Source organism: Amblyomma mixtum, chromosome 3 (assembly GCF_055824585.1).
Source record: "Amblyomma mixtum isolate Tamu chromosome 3, ASM5582458v1, whole genome shotgun sequence".
NCBI classification, from domain to species: domain Eukaryota; kingdom Metazoa; phylum Arthropoda; class Arachnida; order Ixodida; family Ixodidae; genus Amblyomma; species Amblyomma mixtum.
In genome coordinates, this window is record NC_143014.1 from 112,126,381 (window position 1) to 112,148,171 (window position 21,791).

Below are 21,791 nucleotides of genomic sequence, written 5' to 3' on the forward strand. Positions count from 1 at the left end.
TAGACGGTAACTGCTGGATCCCTTGTGCTTGCAACGTGTCTTTCGCTTGTTGACAGCGCCTAGGCCCATAATAACCGTGTCGCCCGCTCGCAGCGTTCGGTCTTGCCCTTGCTTGGCCATGCGAACACATCTTGCCCGAGCGCACCAAGGGCCCGGGCAGCCACGGAACTTAGCATGCCTCGCTACCAGCCTCGGAACAGGACGCGACGCCGGGGTGGCCCTCTGGATGCCGCCACGCCGCGCGCAGTCACACACGGAGACCACCAGGGTTGGGGTGTACTCCCGTTTGTCCGTTTATTAGAATTCGCAGCTAGGAACATATTCTGGATGAGTAATTTAAGATTGTTTCTTCGCTCCAGAGCCCGTTAGCAAATAATAATATCAGCTGATGTGGTTAAGCATGAAATACTTGGCAATGACTTCTACGTTCGCCTCTGAGTCGCGAGTTGGCAGTCCGAACGGCTGGTGCGGAAGCCGAGCGCTCCCGCTGGGTCCCAACGGGTGCTCGCCAGGGCGGGGCCTCGCCGTGCAGGAACGCTTCTCGCCGGTCCTGCGGGACCCACGCCACGCGGCCTCGGCCCGAGAGGCTGCCCTCGGGTCAGAAGACCTGCGACACGACACCAAGGGGACGGGGTGTCAGCGGATGGGCCGAGCACATTCTGGGCACGCGGCGAACAGCACTCCCTACGGGCTTCTACTTTGCTGCTGCCTTCCACGCTCTAGACACACCGCCTGCCTTCTGGAATTCCTTCTGCGTTACTGTGTAGCAGTGCGACCCGTATGCGAACATGAGAGCTACAACGAAAGGACGCGCTTGCCTTGCGAGCACATCTGCGCAAATAAGCAAGTGAACAGGTGTCAGGACGCGGATACGTGCAAGCTCAGACACCTCAACTGGACTATCGAAAACTTTTTTCTGCATAGTAATGTACCGACCGCAAACGTGCTCAACCGGTTTTCTCATCGGTTCATGCCGCACTTGTTTTTAGTCCAGGTATATTCGAACACAAAATTTGTTTTCTGGCTGGCTGCAAGAGCGCAGTGCTATAGTCCTGTATAGGCGCAAGACGTGCTCGCGGTATCAGACAGCTCATTTGCTGCAATTCTCGAACCGTTACTACGGCTGACAAGTGAGGTAGAAAGTGTACGATTCCGAGCATGTATTGGGGTGGGCTGTCAACGCGTGATCCCATCCAAATGAGGCTTTCACGTCAGCCGCTGCCTAGTTTCTTATTTGTCCTGTGGGCACAACGTTTGCGCAGTAAAGGTTGCTTCGAAGCGTTTTGTACTTCGTCTGCCTTCCGACAACGCGGCGTGCCAGTACTGTTTTGCTGCCAACCAGTGAATACTCATCGTTGCATTTTTCTAGCAGCCAACGACTGGACAGTGCAATTCGATTCCGCATGCTGAAGTCACTTCCCGCCCACCTTGATGGCTGTGAGCCCAAAATTACGGGTTCGATCTCGGCTGTGGTGGACACATTCAGTAGGACGAATTGCAACGGCGCTTGTTTTAATAATCTGGTGCATATTAAATAACATCAGGCGAAAAATCAGTGGGGCACTCCATATCACTTAGGCCTAGGTTTCGCACGTAAAGTTCCCGTGACCTTTCATTACAATCTGTCAAATGCGAGCAGCAGTAACGGTGTTAGAAGATTAGGTACCAGAACTTCGCATTTTTATTGCAACTGCTTTCTTATTAAAGAAACAAAAAAAGAAATGTGGAAGAATTATGATTATAAAGTGAATCAGGTGAATTTAGGTTCAAATCTTTTAACGTGACCACCTCCCAGCCACCTTTTCACCTTTCTTAAAGATGGCAACCGAAGAAAAAACGTCTTCCACCACCACGCCGCCCATTTTTCCTCCAAAAAAATGTGTCTCGGTAGACACTGCATGCAGAAACTTATTATGAGTCTAAATCAAAATACAACGTGTTTTATCACACATGAGTCGCTTAACTTAATTCAAGTCTTAATTTAATGTCTCCTTACGCATTGCTTTACCCTCTCGCTATTCAGACCACTCAAGTACTAATCAAAGCTAGGCTTTAAAAATTTATTCGACATAAAATTCCGTCTTGTACCTTTATTTTCTGCAAAAACTATCTGCGTACGGCATACCATTCATGCATGGTATACATGCATAGCATTCACTTTCATGGGTTCCACGCGTATTCCGGAGCTTCCACCGCGTAGGGGCAATCCCCCGAAATTTCTCAACCCTGCTTTTGTGACATAAAATTCTAGTCCAGGTGTGAGGAGCGAACGTTCTCTGTGCATGCACTGCATACAGTGCCGAAAGACAATCGCTATGCCTTGCACTGGACCGTCCCGATCGCCACCCACTGATAAAGATGAAGATTCTCGGATGGTGGTTGCAATGATCATCGGCTCTAAAGACCTACCATGCGCTACTCCGTTTCCTGACGGCGTCGTGCCAGCACGATAGGCTATGGCTTAACCATATGCGAAGCGCTTAATTCCTTTTTATACCTCACTTATGACTTAGCTTTCTTTTCCTCTTTCCCATTTATATCGTTCCCGCTCTGCCTTTTCCTACGCCTCTCTCTAGCTTTTAGAGATTCATACCGCCCATAGAGAAAAAAAAAACACTAGGACGTCTGACCTCTCTCAAATGTGGGTCGAATGTACAGCCTTTGTCAAAAGTTTAGAGCCCAGGGGGTTTGCTTCTGGGCCACATTGCTTTGCTCGTAATGCGTCCTCAGCGTCCCAAATCTCCTGAAGGTAAGAAGATTTTTGGTCCTGCTCCCTCCGATGCGTAGGACTTCCATTAGTGCTACAGGAGCGCCACAATAGTGCTTAGAAGCAAACCCTCTGGGCTCTAAACTTTTGACAAAAGCTGTGCCTAGTAGTGTTTGTGACAGTAACTTTCATCAGGCTGCATTCGAATTTTAGTGACTTTACCAAAAGTCGGGGCGCGCATGCTTGTGTTATCGCTAGGAGTTCTTGTTTGCGGTGCATCTTAGCCACGGCTATTACCATCATCGAGCCACAACGGAATTACTTTTCCCGGTCACTGTTTATGCAAGAAAAACGAGTAAATTTCTTTTTTTCTTTTTTACGCGTCGCTTAACGCGCCTGACGCAAAGCTTACACGCCCTTACAAGCAATACTCTTTAAACTTCGGCTGACATTTGCTCTAAGAGGGGGTCGCAGTGACGAAATGAATTATTGTCTGCTGCAAATGAAAACTTTGTCATCAGTGTTTAATTAATCTGTTTTAGTGTTCTGGCTGTAGTTTCGGGTTTGGCCACCATTTTATTAAGACTTGCAGGGCCGTTGCGACGTACTTTGAGGTCTGTCTCTGTTCTGGTCACCCTGTCGTAACTGCCTGCCTATTTGCTCCTTCTATGCGAAGCACGACTTGCTTCCAGTTATTGCGCGAAATTTAAAAAGCATTTCACGCCTTAAAACACCAAGTGCGTTAAACAGCTTCAGGACCGCAAGACCCAGCAACCATGGTCTGAAGCTTTACTTAGTGATTCGATTCAGCAATGCGTTAAGGCCCGTTCACGCCGTGTGTACGCTATAGTGCGTTTTGTCTTGCAGTCACGCGCACACACAGATACATACAGAAAAATAGGGAACGGGGAGGGGGTGGCAAAGGTAAAAGCAGATAATCTGGGTTTGAGTGAATACCTTACAAGCGCAGACAGAGGCAGCAAAACCGGTATTTAGTATATCTGTAAGAACGCATCAAAAGAGACGCGAAAAAATGCTGACAGCTATCGAGCCTGAAATGGCAGTCAGCCCTGCTGTCTGTGTTTCTTCAAGTCAAGTAAAATCTGTGCTTTGTGATCGCCTCAGTTCACAGTAGAAAAAAATTAAATAGCTGCGCGATCGATATGCCCAGTAAAGTCGGTAGCTACCGTGTCCTGGCAGAGCAGGCGTTCTAAAGCGTGAACGTTCTAAGGTACTACATTTTTCGCCGAAATATGCACACACTAGCAAACTACAAGAATTCAGAACTCTGGAGAACCACAATCACGATAATTATATTAGGAAAGGTCGAAACAGATTCCTAGGTAGTAGCAAGTTCGGAGTACAAATGTTTACCGCTTTGAAAGTGGAGGCAACTTCACTTTTTTTATGCTCGTACTTCTCCGCACCTGTGCTGCTCGTTTATTATTTTTTTGGCGTTTCAATTACTTCAAAGCGTACTTACATATATTAGTCTTGAACACTTTGTTTATTTACCTCTTCTGAATTTTCCACACTGTACTTTGGTATGAATATCTGGTGATGGATGCGCTGTAGCTTACTCTTGTTAACGTTGATCACCGCGAGTCTTCGAGACTTCGCGAAGGTGAACAGCCGCGATGATTTTTTTTTTTGCTATAACAATTCACCTGCCTCACAAAATCACCTGACCGCCATCGACGCACAATAGTCTCCCGACACGACTTGTTATAGAAGTAGCAAATGTGACGCCAAAATCAGATAGCACTGCCGTGAATACCACTAAACTGTCTATCATTGAACGACTAATAGTTGCTAACGGCATCTTTGGCGCGTAAGCACTAGTGATATTTGCTTGCTCTCTGCGAAGTAAGTGCGATATGCCCCCGTCCAAACATTATTAGAGGTCGTCTAGAACGTCCTATTGTTTGGAGCGTTCTTTAAATTGCTGACTAAAAAGTGCAGGCGCTGTAACCCACACCAATCATCACGAACCGTCAGTGATTGTCAAACCACGCTTCTGTAAAGTCATTGCAGATTAGTGTGGCAAAGTGAGAACTATGCTTCAAAAAATATTTGCTTCCATGCATTTCCCGCTCGGCCTCCACCGACCACGACACCTCGAAAAATAAGTGTTGGCACTTGGATTCGACCAACTGATTTTAAAATAACGTTGCAGGCAGTGCTACGGTACCAACAACACCGAATGAACGTCATTTTAGAGTGCGCGATGAGAGCATATTCTGAAAAGGTTCGTTCATAATTCTAACGCGCTGCGCCACGCTTAAAGCGCAACATTCCTGCACCTGAACGTGCCAATAGACAGCAAGATTCTGTGCAAATGGCATAACCTCAGAGAAATGTTCTGCCCTCAGCGTAGTTTTACTGTAAGTGACAAGATTCATTTACTAACTAAAATTATTCGCGTTTTAATGACGACTCAACAAGAAATGAAACCATTGCAGTAAAAGAGTTCAGAGGATTATATTAGCCATAAACTGCCACCAAGCCTTCCATAATCCTTCGAACCTTTATCGAAACTGCCACTCCTTAACAGTAGCATCCTTCATCATTATTTTTTTTATTGCATACTGCGTTTCAACCAAGCTGACCTTAATAAATAAAGCAGCTGCCCGACTGTAAACAACCAAATGCACATTGCCACGGACATCAAGTTCGTAATGCTAAACATACCTTTTACTACAATTTTCATTAGTCAACACTGAAAGCCGGAAAAATTTGTCCTTTTTATTATTCTTTTTCTTCTTATTCTTCAATTGTTCTTTTCCTTTTCAATAATATTGGTTGCGCATCAAGAACACAATACCGTACTATCCCTCAATCCCTTCCCGTAGTAAAATGAAATGGCTTCGTCGCACACACACTCTGCCTACAGAGAAGAGACCTTTCAGTCAGAAGTTCAGATGCATTTAAGATAACCGCGTGCTACCTAGGGTAATTTTATTTTTATCCAAGAGGAAAACACAGTCAGCCTACAGTTGCTGTGCCAAAACTTTTCATTATTAAAAACGCTAGTTATCCATTGCGCTTAATACGTACAATGGTTGACGGCACATGTAAATATACAGGTCCACGCTGCACAGAGTCTGATGTAGTTCAACTATGAGAGCACTCAGTTAAATACACAAGAAGCCATACTTTAGCAGAATCTATACCGAAATAATGACTGTATATCTGGCCTCTTTGAATGCGGAAAATTTAGAGGTTTTGCTTGTTGGTCAGGTGACGGCTCATGTAGCAACCCTTTCCCGAGTGGAATAATCGGTGAAGTAATTTATGGCATATATTAATTTATTTGTGCAATGGGGTAGAAAGTTTTCCATTAAAAATATTCGTGAAGTGGAAGTATTTACTGCAACACTTTCCAGATAGTTTCAGTCTGATGACACAAAAAATATAGCAAGGCAGCACTGCCGAAGAAGGGGAAATACTACCGAGCGCTGACAGAGACTGTAGAGGTCAGAGCTCCCCTTGGCGACGCGCGACGACCGTGACCATGCACGCCGGCTGCTAGTAGCTTCAGTCTCAAATATTTTAATTTCATTTTGTGTAGTCCGCAATGACTATTTCAGGAAATAAGAGCTCTGACGCTACTGCGGAAAGTGGCGTTCATTTTTGCACTCTTTAATCAAGAACTGTCGCAAGGGCTAAAAAAGTGGACACTTTAAATTTAAACAGTAGTTTTGTTGTTTGTTAGAAAGAACGATAATGCTACTGTGTGCCATACTGCAAATAAAAAAATTCAAGTTTTCAACCCAGTAAAACTAATATCAATGTTAAAGGCTTCACTTAACTCACGCGTTACATAAGGTCCTCTATACACTGTCCTGTTGCAGCATAGTTTAATTACGATTATCTCTTTCCTTCACTGTCACCTGGTTTTGCTTGCAGTATATGCGAAGCGCTAGACGACATTATACACAGCAGGAAACAGCAGAGAAGGACTGTCCAAAAAACAGCAAGTTTTTTTAACGCCCCGAGATTTAGGCCAAGGGCAAAGAATATATAATAGCGAGGAGTAAAGCACTTAAGACATGAGGCGTAAGCTATAGCAAATAAAAAAGCTAAAAGAGCAAGTGCCGGGAAGCAATAATGTCCCTAGCACAACCCGCAAAAAGCGGGTATTCCTGGTTATGTACTATCGCTACTCTTTAATATTTAAGTAATTAGGTCTGGTTCTGCGTGCTTAAAAGACTTGAGTGAGTAAAGACAGAAACAACGCAGCCTTTTCAGGTCGCTTTTTTCTTAAGTTGCATATGAAAAAATAGCGGAGTTTTCTTCAAAGTGGCACGTAGAGGGCACGAGTATTACACAAGTGAATGCACATTTTCGCCACGGACTACAGCGAATAGAACTGTACGAGGCATCAGGTCTTCCTAACAACTCGAGCATGTGGTTGAACCGATTCCTCAAATGCCCTCGGTTTGTTTCAGCAGACACTCATGTGACTCGGCAAACGTCTAGCGAATGATACTGTCATCTATACGAAACTCCGGTTGGCGAGCGCTGGGTCTCAAAATTTCTGCCATGGTTGGTAAGAACACTACACGTATTTAAAAGAAAACTTTGCTCCGTAAACGATGTTTACTACAAAAAGAAGACCTGCCCTTGTCATGAAAGACATGCAAGTACCTTGGCTTCGTGTTCTCAATACTCCTGATAACTCGGACCTTCTGAGGCAATGTTCTTTTATCGAGCGGTGGTAAGCGAGCTCTTATCTAGATGACCTGAAGCAAACGACATAGAATTTTGGCGCATAGAAGGGCAGTCTTTTGTGTATCAAGGTAATGTGTTTTTGACGACGGTTATCGTTTCGCATTACCGGCACACGTAAAAAGAAAAAAAAATGCCTCCCGATGGCACTTGATTCTACGCAAGAAATGGACGCAGGCGTGAACCGTAAACGGGACGAAATAGAGACGCAGCTTCAGCGCGACATGCCGGGGAACCTGAGATTTCGAACGATTCCGCAATAACAGAATGTATGCAGTGCTAGCCGTGGCCGCTCTTTCGTGCAGGGGGGTGGCAGCCATTACGTCTTTCCTCGTATCTTAGTAGTCTGCGGAGGGAAAAAAATATTTAAATGGCCCGATCCTGATCGTCAAGTGACCCTGACGTGCGGATGAATTTCTTAATAGCCGCGCTTACACCGAGACTGAGTAGATATGAAAAAAGAAACAAAAATACCCTTCACCATCAACAACCATGCTGCCCGACCTTCACATAGCTTTTTTCTTTTTTTTTAACGGAAGCCGCCTAATCATACGCTTACTTTTTTTGTTCATTTGCGAATTAAGAAAGCCGCCTTGCATCTAGATTGTAGCATGCAACTGTTCTCAGGTGCGTTGTTTTAGTCCGAGCACTGCTAACCCTTCTGTTTTTTTTTATTAATTGCGTAGCTGAAGAGTTTTGTCAAAAATATTTCTCAGATTATTTACGCACATCTGACTAGTTCGCATGACATCCTGGATGATTTCCTCAGATCGAAAGTCAACGAAATCATTCAGTAAGCTCTATATTGCAACCGAACAGGGATCACAGTAATGGTGATCTTAAAAAAGAATGCAGAACGCTTTGTCGGCATTTAAAATCTGAAATTATGACCTTCTGATTTGCTAAGGTTTCAGAAAATAATGCGGAAATATTTCCAGCCATCACGTTTGGTTCTTTTGTCGCGCTCACAACAACCTACTTAATGTGCCCGTTTCGGAAAGTGTGTGAGTGCCATAAATTTAGGGGCAGAAGCCTTCAGCTACGGGCGCGAAAATTAATGACAAGTGTAACGAATGAATGGGTCCACCCGTCAATGACATGTTAGCTCACAGGGAGTAGGTTCTTTGCCAGAAAGCCAAAATATTTTCGGCTGTTCTTAGGTCTAATGCTTAAAACATACCCGCATCAAACTATAAATATATAATTAGGCTACTTTTCACAATCAAAAAGGTAACTTGATGTATAATGTACTTTAAAACGCAAAAAACAAACAAGGATCTTTTAATAGCACAATAAGAATCATTACTTAAAATGATATTTCAAAACGAAAGTCTGAAAAGTGAAGACGCTTCACTATTTATACCTCAAACCTTGGCCAATACACTGCTTTCTAATCTCGGTTTAATATAAGCCCCGCACCGCCAAGTTCCCAGGGTAGTTTTAATGAACGTAAGGGGCAAGGAATATATGACCGGTAAGCAAAAACGAAAGGAAATAATGGCTTAAAATTTTGCAGTATTGTTATATTTCTCGTTTAAATTTTGTTTGGGTTTTAACAGTAGCTTGCGCGTGGCTTTTAAACTTTCAAGCTCACGTCGGAGGTTGAAGCAAGAAAAATTATCCGCTCGTTTACGCATGCTGGCTCAACCAATGTTCGATATGCCTCAGGAGCGAGAGTTGTGTTACTATCTTGGAATGATTGTACACGGTCTTCCACTCTAGTACGAACACGGGTCAGCGTGGCCGCGCTCCGCGGAGCGCGAGCGCATCCGGAGCGGCCGCGCATCGAAGCGAAGCGACGCAGGCGCACAGGAGCCTGCAGGTGGTGCTTCGTGTCGTCTGCTCCAGCGCTTCAGCCCCTTCACCGTGCTCCCGCGTTGTAGCAGACGACCCAAAGCGCCGCCTCCAAGTCCCTGCGCGCCTGCGTCGCTTCGCTTCGATGCGCGGCCGCTCCAGATGCGCTCGCGCTCCGCGGAGCGCGGCCATTCTGAGTCGTGTTCGCACCAGGAGAGGACGACCCTGCACGTTCAGATGACTGTCATCGTGATGGGCAGATCTTGCGTCCGAGGCACCACCTAGACACAAAACGGCTTTCTTCCTACCCTCCCCCTCCATAGAAAAAAAAAAGTGTGTGTGTGTGTGTGGGGGGGGGGGGGGGGTGCTAGCTTCATCTGAATGCGTGACGATAGTGCGAACAAAGCGTGCGTGAAAGCCTCATTGCTTTCACTGACTCACGCCGAAGCGGTTTAGTGACGATTCGCAGTAGGACAAGACGTACAGCCTTTGTAAAAAGTAAAGAGCCCAAGAGAGGCCTGCTTCTATGCCGCGTAGTGGAGCGCTTGAAGAACCCGCGGACGTCCAAACTTTCCAATGGCTGAGGACGACTTCATCTCACCTTCAAAGTATACAGATTCCTGGCGACGCACAGTAAACCATATAGCATGCCCGAGAGTTAATCACACTGGGCTCTTTACATTTGATAAAGGCTGCACATGATAATTGCCTGGATGACCGAAGGCTAAGTGACCACAGCTCACTGGCTCGACGGTTATGCTGGCAGCAGTGTTAAAAAAAAAGAAACAAAAAAAACTAGCGCGATAGCGCTGCAAACATATCGCAACTTACGTTTTGGCTCATGATGACTAAGTGCTTTGGTTGTCGGCTATTTGAATGGACAGGAGCAACCAAGTTTAAGGTAAGCTAGCTCACCGCTGCCACCGAGCAAACCATCCGTGTTTACTATCTTCGTCCATGGCGGCTCGACGGTCATGGCGTTCTACTATTGAGCCCAAGTTCGCGGACCGCAACGACTGCCTTCGAAGGAGGATAAATGCGAAAAGCCGAGTGAACTGAGATTTCAGATCCCAACTGTTTAAACCTAATGCGGAGCCCTCCACTATGACGTTCCTCACAACAGGTAGTCTCACTTTCGGACGTTGAAATGCGTTCAACATATTCGGGAGACAACTCCCCTGAAGCCATGCGACAGAAGCACAACTTCCGGAAGACGTGCACATTCATTATTCCGCCATTCATCGATGCGCGCTTTTTCACCGCAATACTATGAATAATGATGTCTTTTTCTGCACTGTTGTGAAGCTTGTTACTCTGAAGCTTGAAAAGCCGACGGGCACGACGAGCACGCGGCCCTAGACGGACTGCTTACCTCTCAATCAGAGTGGAAACATAATCCATGGTCCGTGTAAACTCGTCCTCGTTTGTTACACGGCAAGTTCATCCGCATCATTAAGTTTTACGGCGGCGGCAAGGCATTTGTTTCATTATTTCTTGCACCTGTGTCTCAGTAAGTGCGTTCAGCGTGCTGACAACATTAGCGGATGAATAGTTGTGTAGAGGCACACAGTGCTTTAAAACCACTTTTATATTAGTGAGCTCGCGATATCTGAGCTCCGCCACAAGTTCGGCACAAAATTCTGTGTCAGTCTCTGTTAACAAAAGTTTCCTTCCTTCCTTCCTTCCTTCCTTCCTTCCTTCCTTCCTTCCTTCCTTCCTTCCTTCCTTCCTTCCTTCCTTCCTTCCTTCCTTCCTTCCTTCCTTCCTTCCTTCCTTCCTTCCTTCCTTCCTTCCTTCCTCCCTTCCTTCCTTCCTTCCTTCCTTCCTTCCTTCCTTCTTGTGTTAATGTGATGTGTACGTTCATTTCTGCTTCATTCAAACACTAAGAGCAGGACGTTTAGCATACGACTCGTGCCATTACAAGCACGCACGGTGTCTAACGAACATTGAAAAATGGTAAAATTGAAGTACAAAACATGCCAGCATAACGTGAACTTTACATGAAATTAGTCAGCGTTGGTATTTTTGAACCTAGGGCCGACCTCCTTAGGGCATGTGAAGACAGTGCAATAGTTCAGAAGAGCATGCCGCCTGGCTGGTTGGTGCTGCATGATGTGAATAAGCCAGCACAAAACCTGGCGAGGCAGAACGGTGGTGGATGTCTTATGTTGCTTTCCTTCTGTTCCTCTTCCGGTCTCGCGCTGACTTCTTCACATAATGCAGCACTATAGGCTGCAGAAACCTGAGTCACTGTGCATATTATGTATTGCTGTTTCGGCTGTTGCAGCTCCAGGGTTAGCATAAGCACAACATCGATGGATGCATCGCTCATTTGGTGGCCACCTTGTCCACGTCGGCTCGCGCGACGTTTTCCGTTTTAGGAAGCATGCGCAGCTGCTCGAAAGCCTGAAATGGTCATCTGTTCTTTATTTTTTGGATGCGAAGTCTTCTCTGCCACTGCTGCGAAAAGCTGTCCCCTTTAAGTACACCGTGTCACGTGCAGCAGGGAGAGAAACCGCATTTATTGCCAAGAACTTGTTGGCCGTAGGCGCCTGGGCCTAAGACAATCGGAGAGTGACAAACGGTCCGGGGCGAGCATTGAATAAATTCAGTAAGCTAATAAGCGAAACAGAACTTCATAAACACTGGTCACCAGATTACCAAATTACATCGAAACGCTTATTATAATGCGAGTTGCACCTTTTTTTTTTTTACACGGGAAGGTATGCTGCAATCGCAGGAGCAGCTCGGCAACCATGCATAGTTCTTGGCTCAAAAACTCTTCGATATCATAATCTGCTCAGGCACTTTCAACATAATAGCGCAGATTGCGAATTTACAGCTTTTTCTGGAATGGCGCTATACACCCGACAGCAGTTTCTTCCGTTAAGATGTAGTTATCCCTCTTCGTGACACAATTGGGTATTTTTTCTTGTTCACTAGTGAACAAAGTCAATAATATTGCTCAAAAAATTGAGATCGGTGGCCCCTCATTCGACGTACTTGTGCAGAAGATTTCGTGATCCATAACGTTTTTCCTTCTGCGTTTCTGCCTTGATGTGCTTCTTTGAAGAAAAAAAATGAGCCCTGATTCCTCGCGTACTCACCTGACAAAATCTGGTGTTCCGATAATGCAGGTTCCAACTATTATGAAACTTTGTGAGAAAGTTTGTGCATGCATAAAAAAAAATAATCGCTGGTCTCCTGCCTTCCAAACCTATTTGGCTTTTCTGAAGCCTGCGTAGACTACTTGGGGGAAACAAAAGTTTTTTTTAAAGAAATCGCGTGCGACATCTGATATGTTAAAGAGCACCACCCTAAGCCACATACACTAGCGCCGTCCGAGTACAGCATTCACGGAAGAACGCAAATTATAAAATTGTTTCCAGCTCAAAGAGTTCTTTTACTATTTCCTTTCGAATACCATCTTCCTTTCGGACATCATCTTGCGCAGAAATTGAGGCAAACAGTCACTGTGGCCACCAGACATATTCGGCATGTCAATAGGCCACTGTCAACATACAAACGGATAACTGCTGTTCAATACTGCTCGCTCATGCCCGCTTTTAGGAGATTACCCCAGGTATCCCTCCAAAATTACAGGACAAAGGAATCTCGAACGAATGTATAGCGCGATTTTTATACGAGCGCGCATCCTGACACAGCGCGTGAGCGGTTTACCTACCAGCATGCTTGGCTGCTCGAAACTGCGCCAGCGTCATCGATGCTGTGAGCCGCTTGCGGCACTAATACATACACCGTGTACTGCTGCGTCTAGAAACGCCAAAAGCAAGCCTACTACAAACCTCACACTTCTTGAGTAAGTCATACTTTCTTGCCAGATATTTGGTATCATTCGAGCGACGCATATATCAACGCAATAGTCTAGACCTGGTGAAGCTAACCTCGCCTTGTTCTTAACCCTGTAATGGCTGGCGTATCACACACGTCACACACGATACGGGCTATAAAAACGAGCATAGTTTTCTTTTAGGCTTTCACAAATATATATATAGGTTGCGAAAGCATGAAGTACTTGACTGTTTACAAGAGTATATGGCGAAGTATACGCTAGGAGAAGAAGATCGGTCTTCCGATCGAAACGGCGAGTCGAATAAATATGTTTCCTTTAACGAAGCGTATACTTCTCTCTCTCTCTCTCTCTCTCTCTCTATATATATATATATATATATATATATATATATATATATATATATATATATATATATATATATATATATATATATATATATATATATATATATAAATATATATATATATATATATATATATATATATATATATATATATATATATATATATAGGTGATAGAACAGTCTTGCATCTTGCTACTGATTTAGAGTGTGCGCATGACAGCTTCTGCACAGTGTTGTGGTTCACAACAATTCATAAAGTAACAATTTTGCTAATTCTCGTAATGCAGAAATTATGTTTTTCTTAATAAATCAACCAGTTTTTCATGAACTTTACCTGAAGTTTTCATTGCTTAGGCATTCAAATCCTAACCAACGGCTCGGCACATCTGAAGTGATCGAAAATAACATGTCCGATAAATCGGCGCAAGCTACGTACAGCGCCCAAACAACCATTACTCCAGCGTGGAGGGCTATACAAAACAACTGGAATCAGCGGCAGTAATCCGTACATACATGCAGTGATTCATTTCGAGTGTATTTATTGAAGATAAATCTCGCAGCTTTTCACTAGACACAGCTGTTTAATCTATCGGTCCATTGTTTGGTGTAGGGCAGCGAGCTAATAATGCTGTATACTATCGCAGAACGGACAAGTGTACACCAGAAGTTTGTTTCTGGTTATAAGCAAGCCGAAGCGGATGTCTAATCGTGTAAATACCTGAACGTGTTTTTGTGGTATTGTGTGTCACGTGCTTGTTCCATCGTAAATCCGAGCCTGCCTCCCTACGGTCCACACACGAGTCAGATTGCTGCGGCGTAAGTTTCTTTTCCTGTTCCTGAATGACAGCACGAAACTTGATAAAACAAGATACCTGCTTGAGTGGAAAACCCGTGCTACAAGAACGAAGCATACAAAACATCTAACCGGATACAGATCCCATGGTGATAAATTCAAATTTTCGTTTGAAGCGAAAAGCTTCACTAGGCTAGTCAACACCGCGCTTCGCGTGAGCCACACTACAGATTTGACACTTCTGCGCATACGCGAAACCGAGTGACGTCAGGCACGGCGCAGACACTCGCCATAGAAACAGAAGAAAAACCAACAGTCGGACGGCGCAGAAACAGGCAGAAGTTCCATTGCGACCAAGGTCTTCACGGCAGTCTTTGTGAACAATCCGTTCGGCTACGTGTGTGACGTTTGTGAAAGACTATGGAATTTGCGGGATCTTAAGACGGTAAGTAATGCCATGCGGCAGACATTGAGCTTAGCATCTGTTCAGTTGAGTGAAACCGTGGGTAGGGTGTGTGCCTCGTGTAGGGCATTTTCAGTCAAAGAGAAAGACCCTCTGTTCAGCGTTTGACCTTTCGCCGCAGCCGTGCACAGTGCGCATTTGAAAGGAGAGGTATAAAAGGTGCGCTTGCCCATAGAACAGGCGCCGACACTCGCCATGGAAAGAGAAGAAGCCACAGTCGGACGGCGCAGAAACACTGATCCAGAAGTGGTAGCTTGGGAGTTGGCTGAAAAGCAGCGAGAGGTTTTCGCTTCGAGATATCCAGGCTTAACCTTACCTAAGCCACAGCCATTTTTTTTTCCCCGCTTGAGATCCGAGAGTAGAATTTGTTGCCTTGCGAAATTGTAAACCAGATTTCATATCAAACATTTGCGCCACATTTGACAAAACATTTCGAAAATTCTTAACATTGTCACTTTGCGCGATTAACCGTGCTGCTTCTTTTTTCTTTTTTCTATACTGTTTCAATTTTATGTGAGCCCGATCGTGCCATGGCCTCGAAGTGAGGCCAATAGTAGGTGTTAAATAAATAAATAAATAAATATGTTGCAGGCATCGCAGACACTGACAGTTTAACAATGTTCATTTTAAAGCAATTAAAAAAAGAAAGAAAAGATGTTACACATATTTAATATACAATCGCAGAACTACATAAATAATATAAAAGCTATATCCAACAATTCTAGACAAAAGCATTTTTTGAACGGGAAAAAGTTTATCAGCGCAATTTTTTCGTATATTGTAAGATTTCACTACAACAATCAATATATCCGCATATTTCCGGGGGCAGGATTAAATTTCTTTTGCTATTAACGTTTTTGCTGCCGTCAAAAGCGTTCCACATTGTTTTTCTATGGCAGCCTTAACTGCTCGATGCGATCGATAGAAACACTATAAAAGAAAGATTCTGCTACATATCGGAAGAATGAACCATTACCTTCAATATTTCTATATCAGTATTGTACAGTTTCCCAATATTCAATTTTTTTTCCCCAAGAATGTTGGACACGCATAAACGATGGCAAGACCAAGCTGCACTAAACGCCTCTGTGGCAAAACAATGCATTTCCGCTCTAAGAACAGTTCCATCTCTGGCACTGCAGGTTAACAGAGAAAGACGAGGGAGGAGCAGTGACTATATGTTCTGGTAAATTGTTCTACTTGTGGATAGTTTTCGGAAAGAAAATATATTTCAGTATATTTACACCTTTAATCCCAAATTTTCACTGAGTGATCGGTTCGACAAGACACATAAGTTGGTGGTTTAATGCATATGTCCATACAAATGCCTGCTCTGCCCTGAAATACTTAGAAAAAGACGCGATGGGGTCCTGTCGCAACAGGATTAAATCCAGATGGACCGCTATAGATTCACGTGGGTAGCATCATTTTCATCCTAACGATAACAATAATTCGTAATTCTGTGCGTGCCAATGCCGAGGCAACGGCTATCAAGCGTGCCGCAATCCAGGGTTGTGGAATAATTCGCGCATAGGAATTTCAGTGCACGACGGTGTTTGCGCTTTTTCTCCATCGAAGTGCGGACTCTGCATCCGGAATTGAACACACGAACACGAGGTGCTAGCAGTACACCACAGACACTAAACCAGTGCGGTGGGCGCACATTTTTGCGATGCAGCAAGAGAAGAAGTCTGTCAAGTTTATATATAGCCGCTCTTCACGGTGTGGCCGGAATCAAAATTTCTTCCGCCTTCTATTGAACATGTTATTGCTTCTTTTTTTTTTTGCAGATTGTCCAGTATTGTACGTAATTTAATGTGATGTTCAACTCTTTCGCTCGCTCTCCCCAAAGTGTTAATAGCCCGATTGATTATTACTATGTCTTAATTATTAGTTATTGTCTTATCAGAACCTCTTACCTTAGCTTTGAACGGCCGTCTTGACCGGTATAAGAAAGGGAAATGCAAAACACGGAAACGCGATGTTCCTTTGTTGAAACCTTTTATTAGCCTCCCACAAAAATACGATCCACGCCGCCGCGGTAGATCAGTGGTTATGGCGCTCGGCTGCTGACTCGAAAGACGCGGGTTCGATCCCTGCCGCGGCAGTCTCTTTTCGATGGAGGCAAAATGCTAGAGGCCCGTGTACTGTGCGATGTCGGGTCACGTTAAAGGACCCAAGGTGGTCGAAACTTCTGGAGCCCTTCACTACGGTATCCCTCCTAGCTTGAGTTGCTTTGGGACGTTAAACCCTCATAAACCAAAATGCCATTTATATAGAACGAGATGCGCATGTCACGTGAATCGCGCAAAAAAAAATTAAATTTCTATACGTTACCGGGAAAAAACTGGTACAGTTCCGTTGGCAGTCATGTAGTGCAAGGTAGAGCAGGTATCTCTACATATTAAATTTAAAACTTGCTGAGATTCGCTAATAAGCCTTTAAACCTCTACAGAAACCGAAAAAGATTCAAATGGAAGGTTGTTAGTCACACTAAAAAGACAGAAACACCGGACTTTCTAGTTTTGGGGAAAAAGAACCAACCAGCCGGTATGAACAAACTAGCTCACGTAACCAATTTTAGAGACAGCTGTAAAGGAATAACTTGGTTCTGAATGCGTTTGTTTTGTTCGTTATGAATTAAGAACGGAAAACGCCAAATTGTGCGCAAGTTAGCGGACACTAGCGAGAGCTCAGAACGCTCCCTGCGTTTTTCTGACGTGCCGCTATCCTCAAACAAACTCTTCTCGTTTTTAAACTTGGGAAAAAAACCCACCTAGGCGCAAATGATTTCACGACACAACGGCGCCTGTCCGTTGTCTCCTCGTCTCTTTTTGTGCCGTGAAATCATTTGCGCCTAGGTGGGTTTTTTTCCCAAGTTTAAAGATGAATAACCAACTAGCCCGTCAATTTGCCAAACTCTTCTCGAACATTCAGTTGTGTGAAATTCGAATACATAATTTCGAGTAGTTTAGAGAGTAAAGGTGAAATAAAAGACACTCCTGCTGTCTCTAACCGCCAACAGTATTGTTTCATTTTGAAATGCGCAAACATTTCACTGCTTTTTCAAGCAATTATTCACGTTACGTCAGGCACCTTGCATGTAAACAGCGCCTCTCCTATGTCAATGCCAGCCACATCACTTGCTTCGCCATGGGACCCGCTTAGACACCTCGGTTCGTCTACTAGTCCGGAACGGCGCCACTTACGTCCAGGAGTGTCTCACGTCATAGCACGAGCTGCTAGAATAGTTGATGAATACACTTCTACAAAGCGCTGCCTGGCTAGCCCCGCGAAGGAAAAGCGAACAAAGATTTGTTGGCCCATTGCCCGTGGTACGTCGCCAGTGTTTGGGTGCTTTCTCCGTTTCGCTGCGCATACAGCGCAGGCACGAGGGCTAGTGAACTAAGTGGAAGAGAGGGCTTGATTTGCTGACATCGGTTGATATGAGTGATACTGATATCCGGGAGGCTTTTGATACAGAGTTGAAGCATGTTATTTTTTTTTTTTTTTTCAGAGAGAACGATGCGTTTCGTTTTATAACTAACAATTTCCTGTGCCACAAAAGTTGCGACACTCCCAGTAAGCTTCATGGGGCGAACGGTTTGAAGTGTTCAGCGATAAGAGACGCTAATATTACCATTATCGAGCCTTTCTGAAACTCTCTGACAACAATTTCGACCTGCAACACTGCTGCAGCTCCGCCAAAGGTATGTCAAGCGGCGCACGGATTAACTGTCTTCAAGAGATCTAGCACGAAACTGCAACTATAGTAACATTGTTGTAAATTGCCATGATAGCGACGGCCAAGGTCTCCTTTGCGTGCGAACCTCAACAAAAGACGCTTCCCCGTGGTAGTACTGGGAGCTTGAAAAAGGCAGATTTTCGACTGAGTATGCGCGAGCCAAAAAAGCGTAACAGGGAGAGCTAGTGACCCCAAGGAAACAACCTCTGTTCAATATCGAACGCACAAGAAAGGAGAGCTCTGACATATGCGACAAAAACGCGATAGACTCTCGGTGTTTAATTTATTTACTTCCGTCAGTTACGTTACTTTTGTGTACTTAACACAGCGGAACGATTCAGGCCACAAATATCATGGTTGCATGGGCAAGCATTCTCAACACTACAAGTCTCTATAAATGCTTCCTTTAGGTTTCGTCGCTCTCATCCATCAGTCTGTACTAGAGACGTCTACGGCCCGCTGCTGCGCGTGCAATCACTGTTCGCAGGGACAGCCAAAAAACGCACGTTTCGTCAAGGGAACTGCTTCAGAGATTGTCATTGTCGCCCGCAGATTCCTTCCAGGATATAGCAATAGTGGCAGCGGAACTCCAACATGAATCAGTGCGCGGTAAAATGGACACATTACAGTGCTACGCTTGAATATTCTAAATTCTTACGCGCAGTCGCCAGTGACTAGTTGTCGTACGCAATGCGCGCACGAGAAGCATAAGAAACAAAGGCAGCAGCGGTAGAAACCGGATGAGACATGGCGGCATGGGAGGAATGCTACGTGTGTTTGCTCTGAGGGGCTAACAGACGCAAGCAACGCAAACTGCGGCTCTCGAGGGCAGGCCGCGCTGTGGCCCTCGCCGGGTGCGAGGCTGCCAACGAGCAGCGGCGGGAACCACTAGCGCGGCCCTCTCGAGAGGCGTCGTTGCGCGGCGCCCGCGGCGGCCAGACGGACCGCGGGCGACGCGCAGAACATGGGGGTGGGTGTTCACCTCGCGCTGCTGGTGCCGACCGTCGTCGCCCGGGCTGGAAGGAGGCCTGCGAGAGAAGGGGTCGTGGAGGCCCGCGGGGGCTGAGGCTGCGGCGCTCACCTGCGCGCAGGCTGCCCGGAGAGCGGCGGTCCGGCCGGAGGCGGCCCCTGGCGAGCTACTAGTCGGGGCGGCCGTGAGAGAGGCGCCCCCAGGCGGTACCAAGGGGTCTGGCTGCCATTGGGGCCAGCGGCCGCAGCAGGGCCCGGGGCGATAGAGATACACGGTGCCGCGCGCGAGGCGGTGTGGAGGCCGCCTCGCCGGGCTTGCATAGCGAGGGCGGCCCTCTCTGGGATACATGTGTGCTCTAGGCGAGCCTAGCGGCCGCTAGGGCCGGCTACAGTAACTGGCTAGGTCCCTGCTGCGCGCTCACTTGCCCCAGTAGCCCCCGGGCCGCCTGGCACCGAACTGGTGGGCGCAGGGCGCGGCCGCGCCGCCGTGACAGGGCGCGCCGTGGCACGGGTGCATGGCGCCGGACTGTTGGGCGGCCACCGAGGGCGGCATGGGGCCCAGCTCCACGTCGGAGCCGTCGTCCTGCGCCTTCATCTGGTTGGCGTAGAAGTCGTACAGGCGGCCCAGGATGACGGTGGCCATGGCGCTGCCATGGTTGTTCTCGATGAGGCGCAGCACGAACACGCCGTCCCAGCCCAGGTAGTTGACGGCGATCTTGCGCGAGACGCGCGACAGCTCGCCCAGGCTCACCATGCGGGTCCTCCAGAGGCAGAGCCGCACGAAGGCGAACCGGTTGCAGCGGAAGCAGCGCCACAGCCAGAGCAGCAGGCTGGCCAGGTTCAGCGGCAGCAGGAGCGCCAGGTAGAACCAGACGACGGAGAAGATCTTCTCGTTGAACACGTTGATGGGCAGTACGCAGCGGCAGAGGTAGGTGCGCAGGCCGCCCTGGAGCGCGGCTCGCACCTGGCACAGCGTCTGCAGCGGGAACCGCGGCGAGTTCCACCAGTCGCCGTCGGCGGCCAGCCGCCGCGCCAGCTCGAGGCCGTGGCGCAGGAAGCCGCGGCCCAGGAAGGCGGTGAGCAGCAGGAACTGGAGGCCCACGTTGAGCACGTAGAGCGACTTGACCAGCAGGTAGAGCAGGCAGAGGTAGCGCGTGGGGCCGCCCACGCAGCGGCAGGCGAGCGGAAGGCCGCAGGCCGGGTCAGTGCAGCAGCCCGCGCTGCCGGCCACCAGCGTGTGGAACTGATCCACAAACTCGGACAGGAGGGCCTCGCGCTGCTGGCAGCCCGGCGGCAGGCTGGCGATGTCCGAGGCCCGCTTGAGCAGCCGGCGCAGCTTGACGCCCGCGCTGTGCGCGCACGCGCCCCACAGCACGAAGGGCAGGTGAAAGCAGCAGCCCTGCACCAGCAGGATCAGCGGCGCCCACTGGTAGTACGAGACGTGGACGCGCCGCAGACGCTCGGCGCCGCCCGCCGGCGGGGTCTCGAAGCCCGCGTAGTCCAGCTCCTCAGGCTGCACCCGCGGGTCCGGCGGCTCTCGCGGCGGAGCCTCGGCCGCCTCGTCGCCCTCGGCGTCGCTCACCAGGTAGTAGGTGGAGGCGGTCCAGCAGTAGCTGTTGACGAAGCGCGCCTGGGCGTCCGTGAAGTAGGTCGGCGTGAAGCACTCGATCGGGTCGCCGATGTACTGGCGCGTGAAGATGGGCAGCGCCAGGAAGAGGAACACCACCAGGGTGTACTTGCGGTTCAGCTTGTCCACGCCGTCGTCGATGGGCACATGGATGCCTCCGATCAGGTCGTGGAAGCGGAACAGGAAGGACATGCTCTTGCCTTCGCCAGCCGGCTGATGGTCGTGCGGCGCCTGCGCGTGATCCGTGGTGACGCTTCGGGGCGCTGCGCGAACGCCGCGGTGCCTGCTGGCCGCTCTGGGTCGTCGCCCGGGCCCCCGCCGCCGGTGCCGCCGCCGCCGCCGCCGCCGCCGCTCTCACGCTGCTGCTGCTGCTGCCGGGACCGCTGCGCTGGCGCATGGCAGCCCGGGCTAGCATGCCACCTGCAGCAGCCAGGCCGCCTCAGCGGCGCTGCGCTGCCCGGCCGCCATGGCCCCACTCACCTGCGGAGCAAGAGCCGCGCGAGCGCGCCACGGCGCCCCTTCAGACGCCGCCGCAAGCCGGATGCTTGTCTCGTAGTAGACTTCGGAAGAATACCGAAGCGGGGTGCCCCTATCGTGGCGGATAACGTAACATTGCGAGCATAGCGCCCGGAAACAGCAATAGCCTTGTAGCATTAGCTGCTTCTGTAAAAATGACGTTTCAGTAGAACTAGATAATATGCACTACTGACATCCATGAGATGCATTGACGAAGACATCGAAGCACGTCAACATGCTTCATGCAGCCATCTACATGCATCAAGCAGTGCCTCCAGGCGTATATGCA

General features: G+C 47.6%; 1 protein-coding gene across 4 annotated transcripts in view; it reads right to left on the reverse strand.

Moving 5' to 3' along the window:
- Positions 1-269: 269 nt before the first annotated feature.
- The window catches only part of LOC149351417 (innexin unc-9-like), a 73,035-nt gene continuing 51,513 nt past the window's right edge, over positions 270-21,791 (reverse strand). For 3 of the 4 annotated variants that reach the window (XM_089577018.1, XM_089577015.1, XM_089577017.1), the window contains exons 2-4: positions 19,472-21,466; positions 19,373-19,418; positions 270-607 (exon numbers count right to left, since the gene is read on the reverse strand). In XM_089577018.1, coding sequence (XP_089433144.1) covers positions 19,778-21,178 — 1,401 coding nt within the window. In that variant the 5' untranslated portion in view covers positions 21,179-21,466 and the 3' untranslated portion in view covers positions 270-607; positions 19,373-19,418; positions 19,472-19,777. The remainder of the gene's footprint in view (positions 608-19,372; positions 19,419-19,471; positions 21,467-21,791) is intronic. The other variant, XM_089577016.1, reaches the window with a different exon arrangement.